General features: G+C 40.2%; 1 protein-coding gene and 2 long non-coding RNA genes across 6 annotated transcripts in view; 1 reads left to right on the top strand and 2 right to left on the bottom strand.

The window, feature by feature from the left end:
* Positions 1-16,565, top strand: part of slc12a5a (solute carrier family 12 member 5a) — a 151,333-nt gene extending 134,768 nt beyond the window's left edge. For 2 of the 4 annotated variants that reach the window (XM_041032929.1, XM_041032933.1), the window contains exons 6-26: positions 79-209; positions 3,516-3,763; positions 4,687-4,898; positions 5,552-5,719; positions 5,992-6,090; positions 7,344-7,401; positions 7,548-7,722; positions 7,861-7,979; positions 8,264-8,362; positions 8,490-8,609; positions 9,466-9,570; positions 9,917-10,085; positions 10,517-10,712; positions 11,188-11,357; positions 11,635-11,766; positions 12,559-12,666; positions 13,280-13,405; positions 14,247-14,479; positions 14,708-14,722; positions 14,956-15,089; positions 16,217-16,565. In XM_041032929.1, coding sequence (XP_040888863.1) covers positions 79-209; positions 3,516-3,763; positions 4,687-4,898; positions 5,552-5,719; positions 5,992-6,090; positions 7,344-7,401; positions 7,548-7,722; positions 7,861-7,979; positions 8,264-8,362; positions 8,490-8,609; positions 9,466-9,570; positions 9,917-10,085; positions 10,517-10,712; positions 11,188-11,357; positions 11,635-11,766; positions 12,559-12,666; positions 13,280-13,405; positions 14,247-14,479; positions 14,708-14,722; positions 14,956-15,089; positions 16,217-16,308 — 2,909 coding nt within the window. In that variant the 3' untranslated portion in view covers positions 16,309-16,565. The remainder of the gene's footprint in view (positions 1-78; positions 210-3,515; positions 3,764-4,686; positions 4,899-5,551; positions 5,720-5,991; positions 6,091-7,343; positions 7,402-7,547; positions 7,723-7,860; positions 7,980-8,263; positions 8,363-8,489; positions 8,610-9,465; positions 9,571-9,916; positions 10,086-10,516; positions 10,713-11,187; positions 11,358-11,634; positions 11,767-12,558; positions 12,667-13,279; positions 13,406-14,246; positions 14,480-14,707; positions 14,723-14,955; positions 15,090-16,216) is intronic. The other 2 variants (XM_041032930.1, XM_041032932.1) reach the window with 2 other exon arrangements.
* LOC121178672 lies at positions 4,815-8,849 on the bottom strand. Its single transcript, XR_005893818.1, has 3 exons — positions 8,445-8,849; positions 5,958-6,111; positions 4,815-4,919 (listed from the first exon to the last, which is right to left on the bottom strand). It is a non-coding gene; the product is annotated as an uncharacterized LOC121178672 (long non-coding RNA).
* On the bottom strand, positions 10,004-19,831 carry LOC121178671. The gene is made up of 4 exons (XR_005893817.1): positions 19,479-19,831; positions 16,938-17,022; positions 11,217-11,369; positions 10,004-10,720 (listed from the first exon to the last, which is right to left on the bottom strand). It is a non-coding gene; the product is annotated as an uncharacterized LOC121178671 (long non-coding RNA).
* Positions 19,832-21,985: the final 2,154 nt, after the last annotated feature.

Here is a 21,985-nt window from a genome sequence, read left to right on the forward strand (position 1 = left end):
ATCATATACACAATTACAGACAAACACCACGCACATATTTCTGATTGTTCATGTTGTCATTGTTGTGTCTGTATGCAGCTGGAGGCTCCTACTACATGATATCCCGTTCACTGGGCCCTGAGTTTGGGGGAGCAGTGGGGATCTGTTTCTACCTAGGGACCACCTTCGCTGGAGCCATGTACATCCTGGGGGCCATCGAGCTCCTCCTGGTGAGAAACATCCTCTGTAGTCCTCTCTCAGTCTGTCGCTGTCTTCATCAGGGTGTCTGTTTTATCATTTCTCAGTTTTTATATGGATTTAATTTATGTTTTGAAGAGGCGTGGGCTCAAGATGAGTATTCTGGAGTGTGGTCGAGGATGAGAATCAAACAGCCAGGCCTAACACATTTGAGAATTGTTTAAGCTCAATATAACCTGACCTATCAGCAAGTGCTTAAATGATCGTGACACTTCCCACCTCCTGAAAATGACTCAGTGGATACATTTTTATTAGCATTTTATAATAAGTACATCACATTCAAATCATACAAATTATACAACTTAAATAACACTGGGAAGCTAACAGTGTGTGTTTCCTCTTAGGGGTGTTCCTGCATTTATCCCCTTCCCACCTCCCACATGTTTGTACACATCTCAAATAAAATATTTAACCATATTTTCCATATACTATGGTTTGGAATATCATCTATACCTAATACAGACCGAAGTGTTCAGTGTTAACAGTGACATCAAGCAAGCCATAAATCTTGGCTTCAACGTTATTTCAAAAGTCTGTAATCTTAGGGCTAGTTCAAAAGACATGAAAATATGTTGCTTTCTCTGTGTTACATTTCATACAGCCTACGGTGCGTTCACTCTCATATCTGGACTGATAACATGACTGAAAATTGCTTGATAACAAATATTCAAACTAGGTTTTGCAGATACAGGAGAATGGATTCCTCTGCAGGTGCATGACATATCTCTCACCACAGATTTGTTCTAAGTCTGTTTAAGGTGTTATAATTTTTCACATTTCCAGAACAGCTGCCATATTTTTTTTTTCAGCCTGGAAATTAAAAGCAGACAGATCACAGCCCAGTGAGTGGGTTCATGTTGATGTGAGTAAAGAAGAAAACTGTCAACGCTCTATTGTACAGCCTACTTGAAATGACATCCATTTCAGGCTAATTCAACCATGGCGTTGCCTGACCACAATGAGCTACAGGGGAAATGATGGGGGAATGTTGCCAGGTTAGTGGAGGATGACCGCTCAAATCACAGCTTCTCCCTCCCTGCAGTGAACTCTTAAATATCATACATTGACAATTTTTGTCACCATGCTAACACTGTCACAAATGCTGCTGTCAAGAGGAAGTTGATGTCATTGTGCAGCAATTACCACGAGTGAATATCAACCCTTAGATTAATTTATGTTGGGAATACATAAAAGATTTGATACCAGGTTGCTCTGGTCCAAAGAAAACTGGTGCCAGTGTTGGAAATTGTTCAGTGATAAGTGGCAAGGAGCTGAACAGCAACAGTGGTGTCTATTGAGAATATAGCTACATCATTCTGTGCATTACGGCTTACATCTTTCTTTCTATAACTGTTTAATCAGGTAAACAGGTTTATGATATTAAAACCTGTTTTTCAAGGGAGACCTGATCGAGCCTGATAATCAGATTGAATTGCCATGTTATTTTCTGGTTGATGAGGGGGTATTTTGTCCATACAAGTCTCACTCATGCCTGCACGTTCAATATGAAGATACCACCTGAAGATATCATGTACCTTTAAATGTTCTGGTACCTGGACCTCAGGTACCAGAACGGTTTCTCCCAGTACTCTCATCTAACTCAACAAAAAAGTAAAATTGTATTTCCCAAAATATTGGGAATTTTTTTTCATGCTAAATAGATTTTTGTGGGCAGAATATAATCTAGGATCAATTTCTTATATTCCTGTTATCATTGATACCAAAATCATGTGCTGCTTAATTGCTGACACTTCAGTTGAGTAAAATTTATGGTGAATTAGCAAATGTGACAAAAACCCTGTGCTGCGAATAACAAATGAAACTTAGCGTGGCACAGCAGCACTGTGTGCCACGTCTTTGTGAAAACAGAGTTTTTCTCCTTCAGTTTGTTTTCCTCCTCACTGTGCTTTGAAGCTATTTTTTCTCAAGCTGTGTGTTCTTCAACATGGATACTGATAAGTTGATGAAATGCAGGAATCTTTCATCTCCATCTTCATTCCTCTCCTCCTCCACCACCACCACCTCTTCTGCCTTTTAATCCACACTTCTTCCACTGCAGCATGCTGCATGGAGTATTGGGTAATTATGCAAATACTGCATTAGCAACAGATCAAGACACTGGTGGAGTAACAAAACCATTCCTTGAAACAGCTCTTGTCACTTCCACTGGTCCACTGTTATCAACATACCAGAGTTTTTTTTTTTTTTTTTTTTGAATTCTTTCATTATTCTTCTTCTGGGTGCCTCTAATGGATATGCAGAGTTTGATCATCATGCCTGGAGGTTAATTTTGTCTTCTGGGTCAAAGCTGGCTTAGTTTCCATTGTAAAATAACAATCCCTGCAGAATTGTAAGGAGCGGATCTGGAGAAGGCTGATTTGAATATGTTTCATCCTTCCACCCAAGCCAAGAACACAAACTGATGATGCTATTTTAGGAAGCATGAACAGTTCACAGTGAAGCAGGAGATTTGTTTGCCTAGTGATATGCTGTTCTTAGCATCAGATCAGTTTCTCTAGCCAAATGACCGAACTGAGCCATGACTCCTCGCTTTTTCTTCTCAGTATTCTTTTGCTCTCTATGGTGATTAAACAGTTTGGGTGGAAACCAAATGGTTATTTTAAAAAAAAGAGAAATCCCCATGCTTATGTAACAGCCTCGCCATGAATCATCTAAAGCTGATGACAGATACTGACAGGCTAATTAGGGGTTTACCGTTTTATATATGATGGGACTATTCTTAGATTGACCCGTAGTAATAGTGTAATAATGGCAGTTAATTTCAAATATTAATACCATGCTTGAGTTCTTTAATTAAGCTGAATTAAAATAGCAGCCAGCATTATGTGTGCTGCTTCAAGCTTCAGTAGAGGGCTATTAATGTGAGCATCACATGCTTTCACACTTGATGGAGCTGTCCTCCTCACTCACCTCATCCCTTGCTGCCTTTCTCACCTGTCTTTCATTATATTTCATCTTTTTTTTTCTTTTTTTTGTTACCCAGGGTGGAATTTATTAAATTTAGCAGTAAACAATGAGCTAGAGGAGCAGGCTTGTGACCTGAAGTCTGCCAATTTAAATCCCCAGACAGGCTGGGCAAAAGTGAGGAGAGAAAGTGGATGAGTAACACTTGCACTCCCTGAACAATTACCACCAAGATGCCCATGAGCAACAGAGTGATTGTGTGGATCTTTATGAGAAAAATGCAGGTGTGCTTTCCCTGGATGCATAAAGGTTAAAAAAAAAAAAACAACAGTAATGTAATCCCTCTGCTTTAGATCTACATAGCTCCCAAAGCAGCCATCTTTCCCCTGGAGGGGCTGGAAGGTGCCGAAGCGGAGGCGGCCCTGCTTAACAACATGCGCGTGTACGGGACCATCCTGTTGTTCTCCATGGCCACTGTGGTCTTTGTCGGCGTGAAGTACGTCAACAAGTTGGCCCTCGTGTTTCTTGCCTGCGTGATTCTCTCCATCCTGGCCGTCTACGCCGGGGTCATCAAGACCGCCATCGATGCTCCCGATTTCCCGTAAGTGCGGACAGCCAACAAAGTCCAATGGAATATGAGCATAACCACGAAACACACCCACAACCCTGATGGCAAGAGAGACAGAGAGACACACCTGAACAACAATACACACCTCTTGTAGGAACACAAGCACACAAACATACACTTGGTTGGTGGTACACTCTGCTTTGATTTGAAAGATTGGAAATGAATAAGATTGCTAACTATTTCTTTTGTTTTAACTGAAATACTCCATCTACTCTAACATGTTTGTGTCAGTACGTATTTTTTCTCCCATGTTTCAGTGAGACTGCATTCTGTACCCAACAAGTAATCAAATTAATCATTAACTAGGCATCGATTTTGTGATTTGCAGGTTTTTTCATTGTGGGATAAGACTGAGCTAAATTTGGGATTTTTCTAGATGTTAACATTTCATCCAGTTGTTGTGTCAAGGTCATGTGAGTGATTTTATTTCAAAATCCAATTACAACCTGCCTCACACTGAAATATAGTCATTAAGATGTTGATGAATCAGCAGTCAAATGTAGCCTATACATCTACTTTTCAACCCATTTTTAACCAAGACATCTAGACTTGTTTTGACCTGCAAAAATCACTAAATCAATGCTCTCTGGGGAGCTGTTGTTGTTTCAGTCAAAGGTTTGAAATTTAAAACAAATTACATTCTTTGACTAAGTACCTTCAGTTTATTTTTTGGTTGCTGAATCACTTTAGTTACTTTTCACTGTTTACATCTGTACGGCTGTTGTACCATAAGTGACTAAATTAATCAGACTGAATTGAATCAAATCAAATCACAGGCAGAATGTGACATTTTGTGATTTAAGATTTTGAATCTTTACTGAACAAATTGCTTAACCAAACACAACAACCACCACAGCGGTGCTCCAACTGACATTTTGTGCCTTTCTTCTCTCCAGTGTGTGTATCTTGGGGAACCGCACTTTGGTGTGGAAGAGCTTTGATGTGTGTGCCAAGACCATTGAGACAGCTAATGGGACAGTCACCACCCAGCTGTGGCGCATGTTCTGTGATTCACCTTTCCTCAATGCAACCTGCGACAAGTACTTCGCCGCCAACAATGTGACTAGGGCCCAAGGAATCCCGGGGGTCACCAGTGGAATCCTGGCAGGTTGGTTCATGCAGTTTGGATCTGCAGACAAGTGAAAACCAGTGTGTCATTTTCAATCTGTATACACATAACATGCAAGCGTACACATATGAACAGTGCACAAATATTTCCATCCTCGTGCGTCTTGTCTTTCTATGTTCTGACTCACTGATAATTTACTTGTGGTGTTGGCATTCTCTACTTAAAAGAAAACCTTTTTCTTAGAATGGCTATGTACAAGAATCCATATAAAAACGTTTTAGTCTGTGTCACTTATAACACTGAGCCTTTTCCTGTTGTACAAAAATCGGTTGTCACATGGGGAAACATAATTTTCCATCCAGTATGAGTGGCAGCAGATTTTATTTTCATGGGAAAGGCACACTGAAAACTAGAGCAGAAGTCTCTGACTAACTGTGACATTAAAATGTCTTTTTGTCTTTATCAGTGTACACCAAAAAACACATTCAATTTTCTTTGATTCAGTGTTGTAAAACATGAAAACTTTAAAGGGGGTGAATACTTTTTACTGGCACTCTATGTTCAAACGATGTTGCTTTATGACAACAACATAATCGACCTAAGTGTTGTTCATTCTAGTGATTTCAACACCATGTTTTTACATGAATGATTAACCTATTATATTCTTCCCTACATCCCTCTCATCTACACAGAGAACCTGTTTGGGACCTACTACGAGAAGGGGGACCTGATTGCCAGGTCAAACATGTACTCAGCAGAAGAACAGGATGATCCTCTGACCAACGCTAACCGCTATGTGTTGGCAGACATTACCAGCTTCTTTACGCTGCTGGTTGGCATCTACTTCCCCTCTGTGACAGGTGAAGATTTTTTATTTTTTATATTATATATATATATATATTTTAAGTTTATCCCAGGACTGAGCAAAATGGTGAACTAGAAGCCAAGAGTTTCATCAAAACCCACTATATCTAATTCAGTGAAACTGTAAAACAGATTTCTACACTTCTGAATCTGTGTTGTACATGTACAGGAATTAACTGATGTTCTACTGCTTATAACACGCCCCTTTGTTGTTATGTGTGTAAATTTCTTGACCTTGACAACATTTGCTTCTGGACTCTCTATTCAGGGATCATGGCTGGCTCCAACCGCTCCGGAGACTTGCGCGATGCCCAGAAATCTATCCCCATCGGAACAATTGCAGCCATCACCACCACCTCCACTGTCTGTATCCTCTCACTACTGCCCCCTGCAGGATAACAAGAAACAATGACCAGATCAAAATGAAAAAATATATATATTTCAAATAGTGTCAAATTTTGAGACAGATATTATATTAATGGTCTAATTTCAATAAGATTGTGTGTTTTAGAACATACTTATCAGGCCAGGTAGGACAATATAATAATGTCTTCATGTTTAAGTTAACAATTCAATGAACTCCCCAGGACTGTTTATGTTTCGCAAAACCTTATTCTGACCTGGTTTATACTAGACATCCAAACATATTCCTTCAATTCCTGCCAGGTATCCACTCAAATGGTGTTTTAGGCTCAGTGATGATATGCCAAACAACACTGGTCCGGTTTTTGCAAGACCTGAAGCGATAATGCGCAGTGGTGTTCTGCTCTGCTGAAACAAAAACACAGTGATTGGCCTGCAGGGAGTACCATAATTAAAGGTCAACGCTTTAAACGGTAATAGGTCATAACCGCTACAATACCAGTCTGATTTTGAGGACGGGTAATGCATTGTTTTTCTGACTGGCCCAGAATATGCCTGTGTTGTTCTGTGGAGTCAACTCTCTTTTCTTAAGTAATGGTGGTATGGCTTCTGAATCAGTTTGGCGCCTCAGTTTCCAGGTAGGCTAATTTTTTCCCTCTCAAAGACCTTTGAGCTTTCCACCATGTTCATATTTTGTTTTTCTCACACACCTAAGGCTGCATTTACCTTCCAAACTTTTTCATATGCCCTCTTATGCCAGTGTGATGAATTTACCGTCTAAACATTTTAAATTGAGGATTTTTATCAACTAAGCAATATTTCACTGTTACACATGTACTGCAAATTACAAGGCAGATGTGATTACAGGCCTCTACCTACCACTGAAACAGCCTTTGTAGAAGGTCTTCGATGTATCTCACAGTAATGAGCTTGGGGGTCTAACCAAATTTGATTAAGACTTCTTAATCGCATCATTGGGCTGCCTATGCAATCACAAGTTAATAAAGAAGAAGGATATTAGTTACAATGTCACTGATGTCCGAGATATTATCCTTAACAAAATCGATTGATGTCTTTTCCCAGCAAATATAGTTAATTGATTTATCTTATTATTAAGTACATTTATTTAAGTTTATAATTTTTATTATCAAGTCCTGTCAATCCCTAACCTGGTCTCATCTTAGAATATTTAAGCCGACTAAACAAGCATCAAATATCCACCATTTGTTATAACTTTCCTGATCCGTAACTGTTTAGATATGTCCAGCGTGGTTCTGTTTGGTGCCTGCATTGAGGGTGTAGTCCTCAGAGACAAGTAAGTTCATTCTTGCTTAGCTGAGACAAACAACCCTAAAATTTACTGATCATTCATGTCAGATTATGGTTGCTATTAATAAAACAATAAAGACCCCATACTTCATGTGTTTGAAATGTCGCGCAACCTTTTCCCATCCCCCTTAGGTTTGGGGAGGGTGTGCACGGGAACCTGGTGATTGGCACATTAGCTTGGCCATCACCGTGGGTGATCGTGATTGGCTCCTTCTTCTCAACCTGCGGGGCAGGGCTGCAGAGCTTGACAGGAGCTCCTCGTCTCCTGCAGGCCATCGCAAAGGACAGCATCGTGCCCGCCCTTCGGGTCAGTCTGACTTATTTCCATATCATATACATAATGTTCCCCTCCTTTCTAAGGACTACTGAGACAAAGAGGAAAAATCACTTCAAGTAAACATATTTTTAAATAGCAGTGGTGTTAATGTGCTGTCTGTGCCTGCAGATCTTTGGCCATGGGAAGGCCAACGGAGAACCCACATGGTCCCTCCTGCTGACAGCTTGTATCTGTGAGAGTGGCATCCTGATTGCCTCCCTGGATTCAGTGGCTCCCATCCTCTCCATGTGAGAACTGAAGCAAACTCTCTAATTTACTGCCATTTATCAGAAGCAACACTGGGAGATTTCAGAGCAGCCAGTCCCCCGCTATTCTTTAAACGATGAAAATGCCAGATTTTATGGGCTCAGGATTTAGCTCATCACACAAAAGGGCAGACTGCTTTTCTGCTCTGTTAATACATATAAATACCAGGAAAATGTGACAGATATTAAGACAACATACTTCTCACAGGACATAAGAAGAGCTTGGCTTTAGAATGAGTTTCTGTGCTTGTGTTTGTGTCTTGCAGGTTTTTCCTAATGTGCTACATGTTTGTGAACCTGGCCTGTGCCCTGCAGACACTGCTGAGGACTCCAAACTGGAGACCTCGCTTCAAGTTCTACCACTGGTCAGTTCAGCAACAACTAAGAAAAATAGAAGGCTGCATTTTTGGATTTTAAATCAATGAAATGAGTTTGTCTCTCACTTACTGTATGTGTTTCTCTGCCTCTGCATCATTCTCTCCATCTGTACAGGGCTTTGTCCTTCCTGGGCATGAGCTTGTGTCTCACTCTTATGTTCCTCTGCTCCTGGTACTATGCCATCGTCGCCATGGCAATTGCAGGCTCCATCTACAAGTATATCGAGTTCGCAGGGTGAGTAGAGTGCAACCCCAGGAGTTGGATTTGCTAGCTGCGTTTGGCTTTGGCTGGCGTGTGTGTGTACTGTATTTTAAGTATACTGTCCAAGTCCACACCATAAGTCAATTTTGTTTAGGTTTAAAAGCAAGATTGGTGTTTTCGATTGTTGCTCCACTGTTTGTTTTGGGCTCTTGTCACTTACTGTCACGTGAGGCTGTAGGACACATGTAGATACCCTGTGTTATACAAAACATCCTCCTTCTGATTAATGATAATTATGATAATAAACTGTTGTCATTTTATTTTTTGCTTTGTCATTGTTTTGCATGTCTTTATCATCGTTTGTATCTCCTGTGCACAGACAGTCTGCAAAAAAACTACAGAATACTATACAAGAAAATATTTTTTATTGGATTTTCAATTTTCAAATATTCAATATTAAAGGACTCTGATCAGGAGTAGGAGCAAAAAGAAAAATGTTAACAGAACACCCCTGCTTTTAACTAAGCTCTGTAACTTTCCAACAAGAAGTGTCATTTCAAACAGGCCCCAGCCCAGTGGACCCATGACCCCTCAGGCCTGTGACTGGAAAGCCTGTTTAGTAATCCGTCCTTGCTTTGAAGTAGTACAGAGCCATGCACACTGAGTATTTAAGTGCTGAGTGTGATTTTTAACTGTGATTCCCTGTGCTGAGTGACATGCTAACTTGACATTTACCAGTGATGCCTAATCCTTAATCACACTGCATTATGTCAGACGGTTTCAACGTGATGACTGTATCACTGTCACTTTTTAAATTTAGAATGAAGCTGCAAAACTATTGTTCATGTCTTGAGTGACAAATATTGATTGGCACTGTCTTGTGTCTCAGCGCGGAGAAAGAGTGGGGTGACGGGATACGAGGTCTGTCTCTGAGTGCTGCACGTTATGCTCTGATGCGGCTGGAGGAAGGTCCCCCGCACACCAAGAACTGGAGGTATGATACACAAAGTCACGCACTGTGTTGTTGTATCATTGTTCTAATTAACATCATGTCTGTACATGTTCAGGAATTCTCTCAGTTATTAGTGATTCTCCTCACCTCAGCCGTCAAACACCATAAAGAGTCTGTGAATTCTTATTAACACGTCAACTTTTCATGTTGTTCTTCTCTGTCTCTCTTTTCCGCCTACGACTTTTACTTGGCCAACTCAGCCATTTCTTTCTTCACACTCGTTTGACTCTTCATTGCTCTTCTTGCCCTTTTCCTCCTTATTCGTCTTCTTACTTTTTTCTGCCCCGTATTTTCACTTTCTCTCCTCTCTGCTCTCCTCTCTCTTCAGGCCTCAGTTGCTGGTGCTGGTCAGTACAGACGCCGAGCAAAATGTGGAGCAGCCTCGTCTGTTTTCTCTAACCAATCAGCTAAAGGCAGGAAAAGGTCTAACCATTGTTGGGACGGCTCTGGAGGGCACCTACCTAGAGAACTATGAGCAGGCCCAGCGTGCAGAGCAGGTAGGGAGTCTTTAACTATCAGTGACAATCGTCAGCAGTTCAAATTCTCAAAATGAGAAATCCCCACATCATGTTAATACTGTGCCTGCAGAGTACATTATTTTACCAGCAAAATACTATAAATGTGATAATATTTTTTAAAAAATTGCATTTCACTACATGGCTACATGGCTGTCAAAATTCTATTTATTGTTTCAGTGTGTTGCATCGTTATGAAAAGTCCTGTAAATATTTAGCAGTAAAACTCACTCATTTCCTCTGCAGCCGACTGACCAGAAATCTATCTAAACTCATGCCGTACAAATATTTATTCACAGGCTTCTCAGTACGTGTCTGTCTAGCATATACACCACATGCATGCACCATATGTGACCATAGACATGGTGTAAAGGTAGGTTTACTGGAGTGTTCTCTCTGTCATACCTTTCTAGGCATTGCATAAACTGATGGAAACTGAGAAGGTGAAGGGCTTCTGTCAAGTGACCGTGTCTTCAAACCTGCGTGATGCTACATCTCATCTAGTACAGGCCAGTGGACTGGGAGGCCTGAAACATAACGCTGTGCTGGTCTCCTGGCCACGCAACTGGAAGCAAGGAGACGAGCACCAGACCTGGAGGAACTTCATCGGTGGGTCACTGGGAAAGAAAAGAAATGGATGATTCCATCCAGAAAGGCTGAAAGCTGAGTTTTGAGCCTAATTTTTTGGGTAGACTAGTGAAGTGTTGCTAAAAGATACTTCTCCAATCAAAAAACTGCAGGTTTGAAGCTTTTTTTATGTCCAGCATCATTGCTTCTAAAGCATATCAGCAAGACAAAATCCCTAACAGCTCCAGCTTTTGAGTAGCTCATCCTACTGCTTAACCTCTCTGTTGAGGAAATATGTCAGAAGAAAATCTTCTTAATCAGACAGGACTGTGTTTTAAAAGAGAGGAATATATTCATACAGAAGGGAATTTGCCAGTGCACAGCAAAATTTTTTTGTCAGCATCAGAAACTCGGAACGTGGTAGCTCAGCTACAGAGAAACATACCTTTGATAGTTTGTAGATGTAGTACAGCTAACGCTCTTCTTCTCTCCCTGCATCTGTCTTTCTGCTCTGCAGAGCTGGTCAGAGAAACCACAGCTGCTCACCTGGCTCTGCTCGTCCCTAAGAACATCTCGGCCTTCCCATCCAATGGTGAGCGCTTCACTGAGGGTCACATCGACGTGTGGTGGATCGTCCATGATGGAGGCATGCTGATGCTGCTGCCCTTCCTTCTCCGCCAGCACAAGGTACTGTCATTACTGCAAAAAAAAAACAAACGACACAGGCAGGTATGCACAAATAGAACAAAATTAACAGGTAAACTGGCAGGTTTCTCACAGATTATATAAACATCTTTAAGATGTTCCATTTGTAGTTTTAATACTCTGAGCTGTAGCTCAGAAATAGTTTCTTTGGTAAAATTTTGTAGTGAGTTTTTCTAGTTTTAAATAGGTAAAAAATAAGCATTGTAAGACCACAATGGCGTTATGAGGATAAGTCAAAAACTATGTTTGTACTCCTCAGGTTTGGAGGAAGTGCAAGATGCGCATCTTCACTGTGGCCCAGATGGACGACAACAGCATCCAGATGAAAAAGGACCTGACCACATTCCTCTATCATCTCCGTATTGACGCTATGGTGGAAGTTGTAGAAATGGTGAGTATTTCACAAGACTAGACTGACTATTCAAAAAAATATGTGTTTAAAAATACAACTACAAGCACTTTAATCTCAGTGGTTACATAATTAGAGAAACCAGTGCTGCCTCTGGCTTGTCCAGTTGTTCAGGGAAACATGACAAGCATTGTTCACAGGCGGGGAGCTAATGTGGAAGCATGACTGCCCAGACAACTGCACTACTGAAGCATTCTGAGGCGTGGTGGTGGTATTCACACTGTGAAATACGGAGTGCTTTAAGGCATCAGTATTCTTTAAACAAAGTTCTTGTTGGATTGCTGAACAGCATCTAAATACCCTCTTCCACTACACCTTTCTGAGTTTGGAATTTGGGGGGACGGGGGGCCTGCACCTGACAAATTTGGTAGCTTTCCAAAAATCAGCAGTTCAACATGCATGTCACCTTAAAGCAGAGAGTGGGCAGGTGTGCGCAGCTGAGAAACTGAGCTGGAAATTAATTAAATCGTTCAAGCTATTTATTATTCCCACAATTACTTTTGTCACTTTGCGAGTGCAACACCATGAAGGCCTTCGAGCAAAGTCTGTCTGAAAGTGTGCTCCGTTATCCCCATGTCTGAATGATTAATCGTTTCTGGCCCCTCTCTATGACAGCAGGCTTGTCAGAGTGACCATTTCGAACAGAAATAAACACACTTGATCTAAAACTTGGTCAGACAATATGTTGTAAAAAGTAGTATGTTCTGAAAAAAAAACAAAAACAAAGGGAATAACAAAATAAGAGTCAACTGTTTTTTTTTTCTTTCATCTTAGCATGACAGCGACATCTCAGCCTATACATACGAGAAGACCCTGGTGATGGAACAACGGTCGCAGATGCTTAAACAGATCAACCTGACCAAGAATGAGCGTGAGAGAGAGGTAAGAAAGTTTGTTTATGCCAAAGTTTCGTTGTTTTGAAATGCACTCAAAGATGCACTCATGAACTTCATATGACTTGACGGGCCAACTTGGCATGATCTGACTTGATTTGACTTAACATGACACATATGCCCCTCTGGACAAAAGCATATCCACGGTTAAATCGGAGCAGTGGGACACCATATTTACCCTCTCTATCGCTGTTGATTACAGACACTGCTTTGCTTTTGTTCATGGCAGCATGATGGTGTTTTGACAGATGTGGCTATAATAAAAGATATTGATCTCAGTGTTAAACTGTTGCCTCCTTCAAATTCTTTGCTGAACTGTGAGATTGCTTGGTCCTCTAGGTCAATAAAATTAATAAGTGCAACAGAATTACCCTCACTTTTACTTTACTTGAATCAGTCAGTCGTTGAAATCATAAACAATAAATACATGTCTTGTAAAAAAATATTGCTGAATTACTGGCACTCTTTGTCTCTTGGAGATTTTTGTTCAGTGTTTATGAAAAATAAAGGCTGAACAAATATGTCTCTATTTAAAAAAAAAAAAAAAAAAAAAAAGAACTAAGCTCATTTCGCCCCTCTCGTCTCTGTCCTTGTTATCACAGATCCAGAGCATCACTGACTCATCTCGTGGGTCTATCCGCCGTAAGAACCCAGCCGCTGTGACCACCCAGCTGAGTGTGACCGAGGATCCGCCAGCAGCCAGCAAGGAGGAGAAGCCTGAGGAAGAGGTAGGATCAGCTCCTCCAGCAGAGAGCAGCTGACCTCAGTCTGAAGTGTTAAGTTTATGTCTATGCTCACATTTAGGTGATTAAACACATAATGAGCAAGAAGGGGAAAATATCCAGTTTGAGTGGTGAGAGAAAACCAAGCACCTGTAGAAGGTTTTTTTTTTGTGAAGTTATACAATTTTAAACAGTTTGCCTGGTTCTATCCCAAGGTAACATAATCCACCTACCAATACTTCTAAAGATTAATAATCAACATGTTAGGTCTCGTTTGTTTAATTCAAACAAAAACTTACTGAGGGTCTACTGGGCTAGCTTTTTCCCCGTTTTTTGTGCTAGGTAGCTTCATATTTACCATATTTACCTTCATATTTAAGATATGAGAGTAGTGGTAGTATAGAGGTAGTATAGTGGTATCAATCTTTTCATCTAACTCTCAATAAGAAAGTGAGCAAGAATATTTCCCCAAATTTTGAACTTTAGCTTATAAACAAACTCTCAGCCCAGGCTAAACTATTTTGATGCCAGCATAGTTGAGCCAGAATATTCCTGTTTCCAGTATTTTCAGTTTTCTGTTGAAATGATGTCGTGCTCTAACAGAGCATATGTTATAGATTCACTGTTCTCACAGCTCTTGTTACTGACAAAGAAACCAGGTAATGTACAGACGATAACAGCAAAAGGCTCCTTAATCACACTTCTCTTTCCTCTCCCTCTGTCTAACACTGTGGCTCTCTGTGACTTTGCCTGCATTCCTACATTTCCACCTCAACCGTGACTCTTTCAACCTTCCATGTAATGTACATGTAAATCCACATCGTCCTCTTTTCCTCTCGTCTCATAGTCAAAGTCGGCCTCTTCCCCTGTGTCCTCCCCTGCTCAGGTCCAGCTCATCCATGACAATACCACCCCAGCCAGCCCCGCCACCCCAGCCACCCCGCTGACCCCCACAGAGGGGGCTCAGAGCCCTGGGGAGCAGATCCAGATGACCTGGACTGAGAAGTGTGACGGGGAGCCTGCCAAGCCGCCCGGTGCAGCCACACCAGAGGGCATCAAAGACATCTTCAACATGAAGCCGTGAGTGCTTTGAAATGCTCAGTGAACCTTTACCTGTTGTAAAGGTGAATTACCTTCTTGTTCCTGACAAAAAGAACCTCAAATCTCTCAACTATCAAAAAAAGTCTTTCTCCTGGACAGTATACTATCAAACAGTCCACTGGTAAAGGATTTGAGGATTGCATGCAGAACTTGGAATTTATAGCTAAGCACTGATATTTATGTGTTTCTCTTCTTGCCACGCTGCAGTGAGTGGGAGAACCTGTAAGTACTGAAGTTCCCATAAACCTCATTCAGTCCATTCACCACCACTCATTCTGATTTAGGTGGTCACATAAGCAGATGTGGATGGAATACTTGTGAATGAATGAGCATCTGTCACCTCGACCAGCTTAGTATCATGACATACTGTGTAACATACTTTAAATATATCATATCTAGGCCTTAATCAGTGTGAATCAGCTTTACTTTTTTTCTTTTGCTTTGTCTTCGCACAGGAACCAGTCCAATGTGCGACGTATGCACACAGCGCTCCGGCTGAATGAAGTCATCATGAAAAAGTCCTCAGAGGCCAAGCTAGTCCTCCTCAACATGCCCGGGCCGCCCAAGAACCGGACAGGTGACGAGAACTGTATCCTTCACCCTGACAGAAGTAGGTTTACTGAGAGGATATGCAAGAGACAGTGCTGCCTTTCTTTTAAAATGCAGATAATAAGCAGCTGAGCCACCTGCACTCTGATCCTGACTATAGCATGTTAATAGCTTGATCCTATTACAATACTAACAAACAGAACAGAGCAGTTCTGGATACTTCCAATTTGAGGACTCAAAAATTAATAATAAAAAGAATGGAAACTAAAGATACCAAGGCACAGATATACTGATCCACGGAGGTATAAATATGATTAATGGAGTTTGCAACTTGACATTCAGATGGTATGACAAACTCTATGGTTTATGGATACAATCAAATTCTGTTTAAGCCTCCAGGCTCTTTCTTATTTCATGAATAAACTTTTTGTGTTCAAGCAGTAAATATTAAATTAACTGACTTGGTGTCAGGAATAAAAACAGCATTGTGATTTCTTATCAGAAGATACATGCAAGATGGCAACGGCGGCAAAGAAGTAATTAGGATTTTAAAGCAGACAATACCATTGCAGGCAGAAGACAAACCAAATTACTCTTGTGGCACACTGCATCTCGATTCAAATAGGTTCTGTGTCAGTTACAGTTTAGTATATAAATCTAATTATGACATATGTTTCTGAGATTGTCCACATTATGTACTACTCTTTACATCAGCTGCAGCTCTTGGTTTCAGCAAAAAACAGCTTTGACAAACCCACTGTATGCTCCCTGTCCAGCACCAAACAGCAGACACAAAACAAGAGGCTTTCTCATCCAAAAAAAAAAAAAGTATCAAGAGGTTAGTTAGATAACTATGCAGAATACCTGGAACATGGAGGGCTCTTATCCAACTAACTTTAATAATCCTACTTTGCATTTCTACAGAAAAAAAGTGAATCTGAGAATACTAAAACTGTAAAATTGCAGCAGGAAAACCAAAAAAATGAGCTGAAAGACCCTATAATGTAGAGCTATACAAGCAGCCATGGGATCCACTGTTAATACAAAAATATAGATCATCTGCTTTTAGTTTCATTTTATGGAGCCACTATCACTTGTAGTATAATATATGTATGTATGTATGTATGGCATTTGCCTCCTCCAGTTTCTTTAACCCTTCACTCACAGACATGGAGTTCCTCGAGGTCCTCACTGAGGGTCTTAACCGGGTCCTCCTGGTCCGCGGCGGCGGCCGCGAGGTTATCACTATCTACTCCTGAAAGAGCAACCCCCTCCCTAACTATCACCTCTCCACCCTTCCCTCAGCCCTCTTCCCGTGTCACCTGTGCTCCTGCCCTCTCATCAACGCTGCTTCATCATCGTCACGTCGCCCCTTACCGTTTATTTCTGTAAGATAATCCTCTCACACCCAACCAATAGCTCAGCTCAGCTTCAGCACCTCTCCCTCTGCTCCATCCCCAGCAGATCGAAGAGCAGTGTCACATGCTTAGCTACTAAACCTTTCATTTTAGTCTCATAAGCTACTATATCTATTGTAGGCTCTAGACTACTACTAGACTAATTTAGATGCTGGCTAGATTTGTCCTTGAAGAGACATTTTTTTGTCTTTTGCTAGTCTGTAATCTACTGTAGTAACTCGCATTGAGTCGGAGTCACTCGGTAAGGAGGAGGAGGTGACGGTGGTGGGTGTGGGTTGTTAGCTGAGGTGTGAGCACACATGCATGTCTGTGTGTGTCTTTGTTTTAATCTTTGCAGATTTTCCTTCTTTTTTTTTTTTTAAATACAAGTGTGGCATAGAAGCGGCTTCTGCTCTGGAAGAACGAGAGCCAGCTGAAATGAGCTCAGTGTAGGTTTTGTCTGTTTAGTTCCTTTGTGGTGATCGGAATACCTCCTGCAGTGTTCCAGCCTGTTGTCTTTGATGTGATTTATCTTTCGAGGCAAAAGACTCTGCTACCCACGGTCAGGACCACCAGCTGGAAGAAGAAGGAGAATATAGTTAAGTATGAACTGTGAAATTCACATTGATATTCGAGGAAGACTGAAATGGGCACGTGGATCAAACCTGCAGTATTATCTTTAACCTGATCACTCGCATGAAAAACCTTAGAACTGTGTGCGTTTTTAATCCACTTGTTCTGTTAGTGCTATCACTGTCTTTATACCCATCCTCCCATCTCCATACCCATCTCCTAGTGGCTGTTTATCCCCGTGGCCACTGTTAGTGCCAAAAAAAAAAAAAAATACAACAAGGCTAGCTTAGTTTGTAGAGATTGACACGTAATTAAACTGTGAATAGTGCGTTTCCTAGCAGAAGGCTGGTGTGACAGTGGAGTGGGGAGACAGTACAACCCCGCCCCCCCCCACCCGAGGAGATTATCATTGCCAGCACCCCTCGACCCTCGTGTGGATCACTGTAAATAATGTACAAGCTCTGGCGCGTTGTTCAGTATGAGTGTAGTATTTTTGTGACATAATAAAAAGCTTCTAGTGGAGAGAAAATGCTCCTTCGCTCCGAGGGACAGCTCAAAAACGTTCGTTTTGAAAATTTATTTATTTATTTATTTATTGGATTTATTTATTGGATGGCATAGGCTCCTGTCACTATGGTAACCGTCATTGTAACCTCGACAAGCACTGCACCTGCACTGTCCGCCACTGTGCAACAAGTGATATTTTGATGAATTCATCAAGGTCATTAAAATAAAAAAAACTAAATGTTATTTTTTCATCTAGAGAACAAATATGTATTTATGTTTATAGATAGAAGTTACACATATTGATGAAATAGTTGTATATCATTTTGATTGTCACTCAAAGATAAGTCGTTTTGCCAAATTTAGATACATTACATGTGCCATATCAAAGTATTTTTCAAAGAGACATAGTGAACAAAATTCTATTGATTAAATCAGAGCAAGAACAAAGTGCGCTAAAAAGAGAAAACGGAGGCATCTACGTGAAACTAGTATGGTGATGACACTGTAGTTAGAAAGTCACCCTATAGATGATAAAAGAGCAGATGTTCAGACCTCCATGAAACTATCAACACCCAGCTGTTGAAGCAGGCATATCAGTTCTTACAGAGGTGAGAGTCTGAACATCTGTGGACTGATTGTTTGTAGGGTCTAGTCTAAATAAACAGAGAGGACAATGGCTTCTGTAGCTAGGAAACTCACTTTGTCCACAAGACTGAACTCTATGCAGTAGACTCTCCAGTGAGATTTTATATCCCCTAGATTGGCTAAGATTTGAGCCACACATGTCCCTGACTGAATGACTTGTGAGCAAATCATATTTAGGTTTAAAAAGTGCATCTTGGAAGGAATGTGCAATAGTTGAAATCCGGACTCATGTGATCATGTTATTTATTTTTTTACACATATATTTTGTATATGTAGATTTCGTAAGTCTTATAAAATCCAGAATCATCTCACTCTGACCAAGGACAGCTGTCACTTTACTTTGATTATTTCTGTTTCTTTTCTTAAAGAAACTGTTTTTGGTCATTTGCACTTGTAGTAGAAATATGAATATAAACAAATATCGTATATATACAGTATATACAATATAGGAAAGCAAAACAGATTAGTTTCTAGAACTATTTAAAAACAGTATTAAATGTTTTTAGTGTTGCTTGAATGTCGGACCATATGTTGTGAATGCTGCTAGTATCAATAGATTTATTTGTACTGTAAATAGAGATGACTAAAGCAACATTAAAGATCAAGTGAAAAGGGTATAGACATACATATCAGTGGTGGTGGTTGTCTAATAAGACAAGGCTGTACCTGTAAACAGTTGGCCTGTGATCTCTGGACAGGGTTAGCTTTCTGTTTTATGAGAAAACTAAATATATTGATGCAATATTACAACTGAGGGCAAATCCTTCACCCTTTTATTCTCTTTTTAAAAAGAAATGCTCTCGTGGTTATTGTCATCATTAATCCCATGAGTAAACCAATTTTAAGGTAACAGATTATTAATTTACATAATTTACTTGAAGAAAATGCCAAAATATGTTTAAATATAAATACTTATCTGCTAAACATTACTGTTTGCAAATTTTTAAAACACCTACCTTTGACACCAGTGATACTTAAGAAGCAGCCACTCCTAGTTTTCAAAGATTTTGGGGTGCCAAGTCATGAAGATTATCTTTATTAAGCTTGTCACACTTAACTCTGAGAAAGGGGTTGTTTAATGTTCACCTAAGTTTTTGAAGAACATGGCTATTTTGGGATCGTCTCCACAACATTGCCTGCATCAACTGAGCCTTTTAAATTTATTCAAATGAAAAGATATCTGATGTTTATTGGAGAAGTTTATTGGAAATGAATTTATTTATTGAATTATAAATGTTTTATAATTGCTGTTTGCATGGTACTATGTGGCAATATTTGTTTTAGTGGTTTCTATAGTGATGACTTACATGTTCAAGGTGCGGAGAGGGGAGATCGTCAGACGTTCTCATTGAGTTACACGTTACGAGAACTCAGGAGTGTTGTCCAAGACAGTCGGCGACATGGCTAGACCTTGAAAACAAGTCTTTTGCAAAAAAAATAAGAAAAAGTATGAGTTCACTATATTGTTACTTGTTATATTTCAATCTTGCTCAAGTAGTCTTATGTAACGTAACAGGAGATTTTGAGTTTGCGAATGAATGGGCCTCGAGAATGGTCATTTCACCTTTGTAAATATATATCACTTAAGTCAAAGACACTGTAACCAACTAGTGTTGTCTTTTGTTGTACACTGTTCTATCACTGTGGACAAAGTCTTAGAGTTTTGTAAGATTATGTGCAATATTGTTCTCACATGGGTAACTTTTCATTTTGTCACAGTTCTGTTTTTATTTTCTATAAACAACCTGAGGCGTCAGCAGTCACTTACACATCAGAATGTTTGTCACCAGGTCTTATGGACCATAAAGATCTAAAGTCTAAAGTGTTCATCCCAAATGTGGCTGAGACAGCAAAGCACTTTACACTGAGGGGGCACTCTTTGAGACAGGATCAGTCTGCAGGAGTTGGGGGAAGCTAGCCCGCTCTGTACAGACTCTATCCCACAGTGACCTCTGGTGGCACACGAGTGTATTACAGTCAGCTGTGGAGGTCTGACGGCTCAGACTATAAAATATGATTAAATCCCATAATTTGCTGCAGTTTTGAACTGCTATAATCCAGAGACCTATCTGCTGATTTTGTTTACGTCTTATCATTTGAGCATTTTCTTTACATTTTAGCATGCATCACATTCTTTCCTTTCTCTTGCCAAACTTCTTTAAAAAAAAAAAAATTATTCTAACTGTTAAATTTATAGTGCTTGTCACTCAATCTGTGAGGTGAGCCTTCCCAGAACCCCACTCCCCCATCCCCCCACCCCATCTGCCCCATAATTGCCCTGGCCTCCCACATCCCAGCCACTAAATCCACCCCAGCTCTGTATTCTAAATGTGATTGCAGTATAATTCTGAAAAATGATCAAAGAATATAAAACTCGCGCTTCCAATTCTGGCACTGGCTCTGCTTGGACATCACAAGATAGTCAACTCAGAAACCAGCATGTCCCTCTACCCCCAACTGATCCATGATTTAGATCAGATCCTTCGCCTGCACAACTGTAGCATGAGACAAACTTGCCGGTGATCATTACTCAGTCTCCATCCTTAAATGGATATTAAGGGCTCTGAAACACATCTGTTACCGGGTTGAGGAGGCTGTCCTTTAAGACACCAACAGAGGAAATAAAAAACAAATCCCAGATTATTGCAGAGAGGGCACACAGTCTGTAGCTGAGATAAGATTGTACTCTTCAGTATCATCACAGCATCAGTGCCTGATGCTGGAAGTAGAACAACAGCTGCACTTACGTTTCACACTGTCGATCTCTCTGAGAGTCAGATGAGAAAAACTCAAGTGGCTATCAATGCAGTACAAGCAGAGCTCTGTTCCAGTTATGTTGTGTAACTCAGTGCATGCATGCAATTACCCTGAACAAGGTATATTGAAAATATATTGGGTGTTTGTGGTATAAAAGTATTTTTGTTTTCATCAGTTACAAACTTTTCTTTATAGTAGTATGATTATTTTTCTCATTCCTTAAGACTGGCCAATCATTGTACCCAAAATGAATATTATTATAGTACAAGATTCTATTTTTTATGGTAGATTTGTTGACATTGTCCTCTCATTGTCAAATATCTGCAGATAAACTGATTACCAAAGTGTATTTTAGTTAACAACATAAATGATAGCGTGAAAATGTGTGCTCCAGTGAATTAGACAAGTACATACATTTACATTTTAACAAAAATTTGTAGAAATTATCAGTTAATAGATTCAAAAGGATAAAACTAACTGCCAAAGTATTAGAAGAGATGCCTGCAAATCCAATTTGCTGGTACTTGCATAAAAAGGTAGTACCAAACTTAGGTACTGTATGTATGTAGGCATCATGATAACCCGTAAAGGAAAAGTTCAACATTTTGGGAAATCCGCTGCTTTCTTGCTAAGAGACTAAGACTGGAAACTAAGGGAAACAGCTAGTCTAGCATTGTCTATAGGTAGACAAGTCACCTGTCAGCCTCTCTGAAGCTCACTAATTAATACGTTTCATGCGATTTGTTCAATTTGTACAAAAACTGAAATGTAAGCTGTTTAGTGGGCTATGTCTTGGCTGGTAGCCATTGCTGGGAAACCAGTGGAGGCTTGAGGAGTTTACTGGTGCCACCAAGAAAAAGTCTGGTACGTAACTTCTCACAAAACAGCAATTTATCATTTTTACACAGCTTTAATAAACACAAATTAGTAAGAGTTAAAGAGCTTCGTATTGAACTGACTTTACTGGTATGGATCCTCTCATTATTTCCCAAAATGTCTTTTCCTTTAACACTTAACAGCCTTTGAAAATCCAGCATTTCATTTAATTACTTCCTCC

The sequence above is a fragment of the Toxotes jaculatrix genome, chromosome 3 (assembly GCF_017976425.1).
Source record: "Toxotes jaculatrix isolate fToxJac2 chromosome 3, fToxJac2.pri, whole genome shotgun sequence".
NCBI classification, from domain to species: domain Eukaryota; kingdom Metazoa; phylum Chordata; class Actinopteri; family Toxotidae; genus Toxotes; species Toxotes jaculatrix.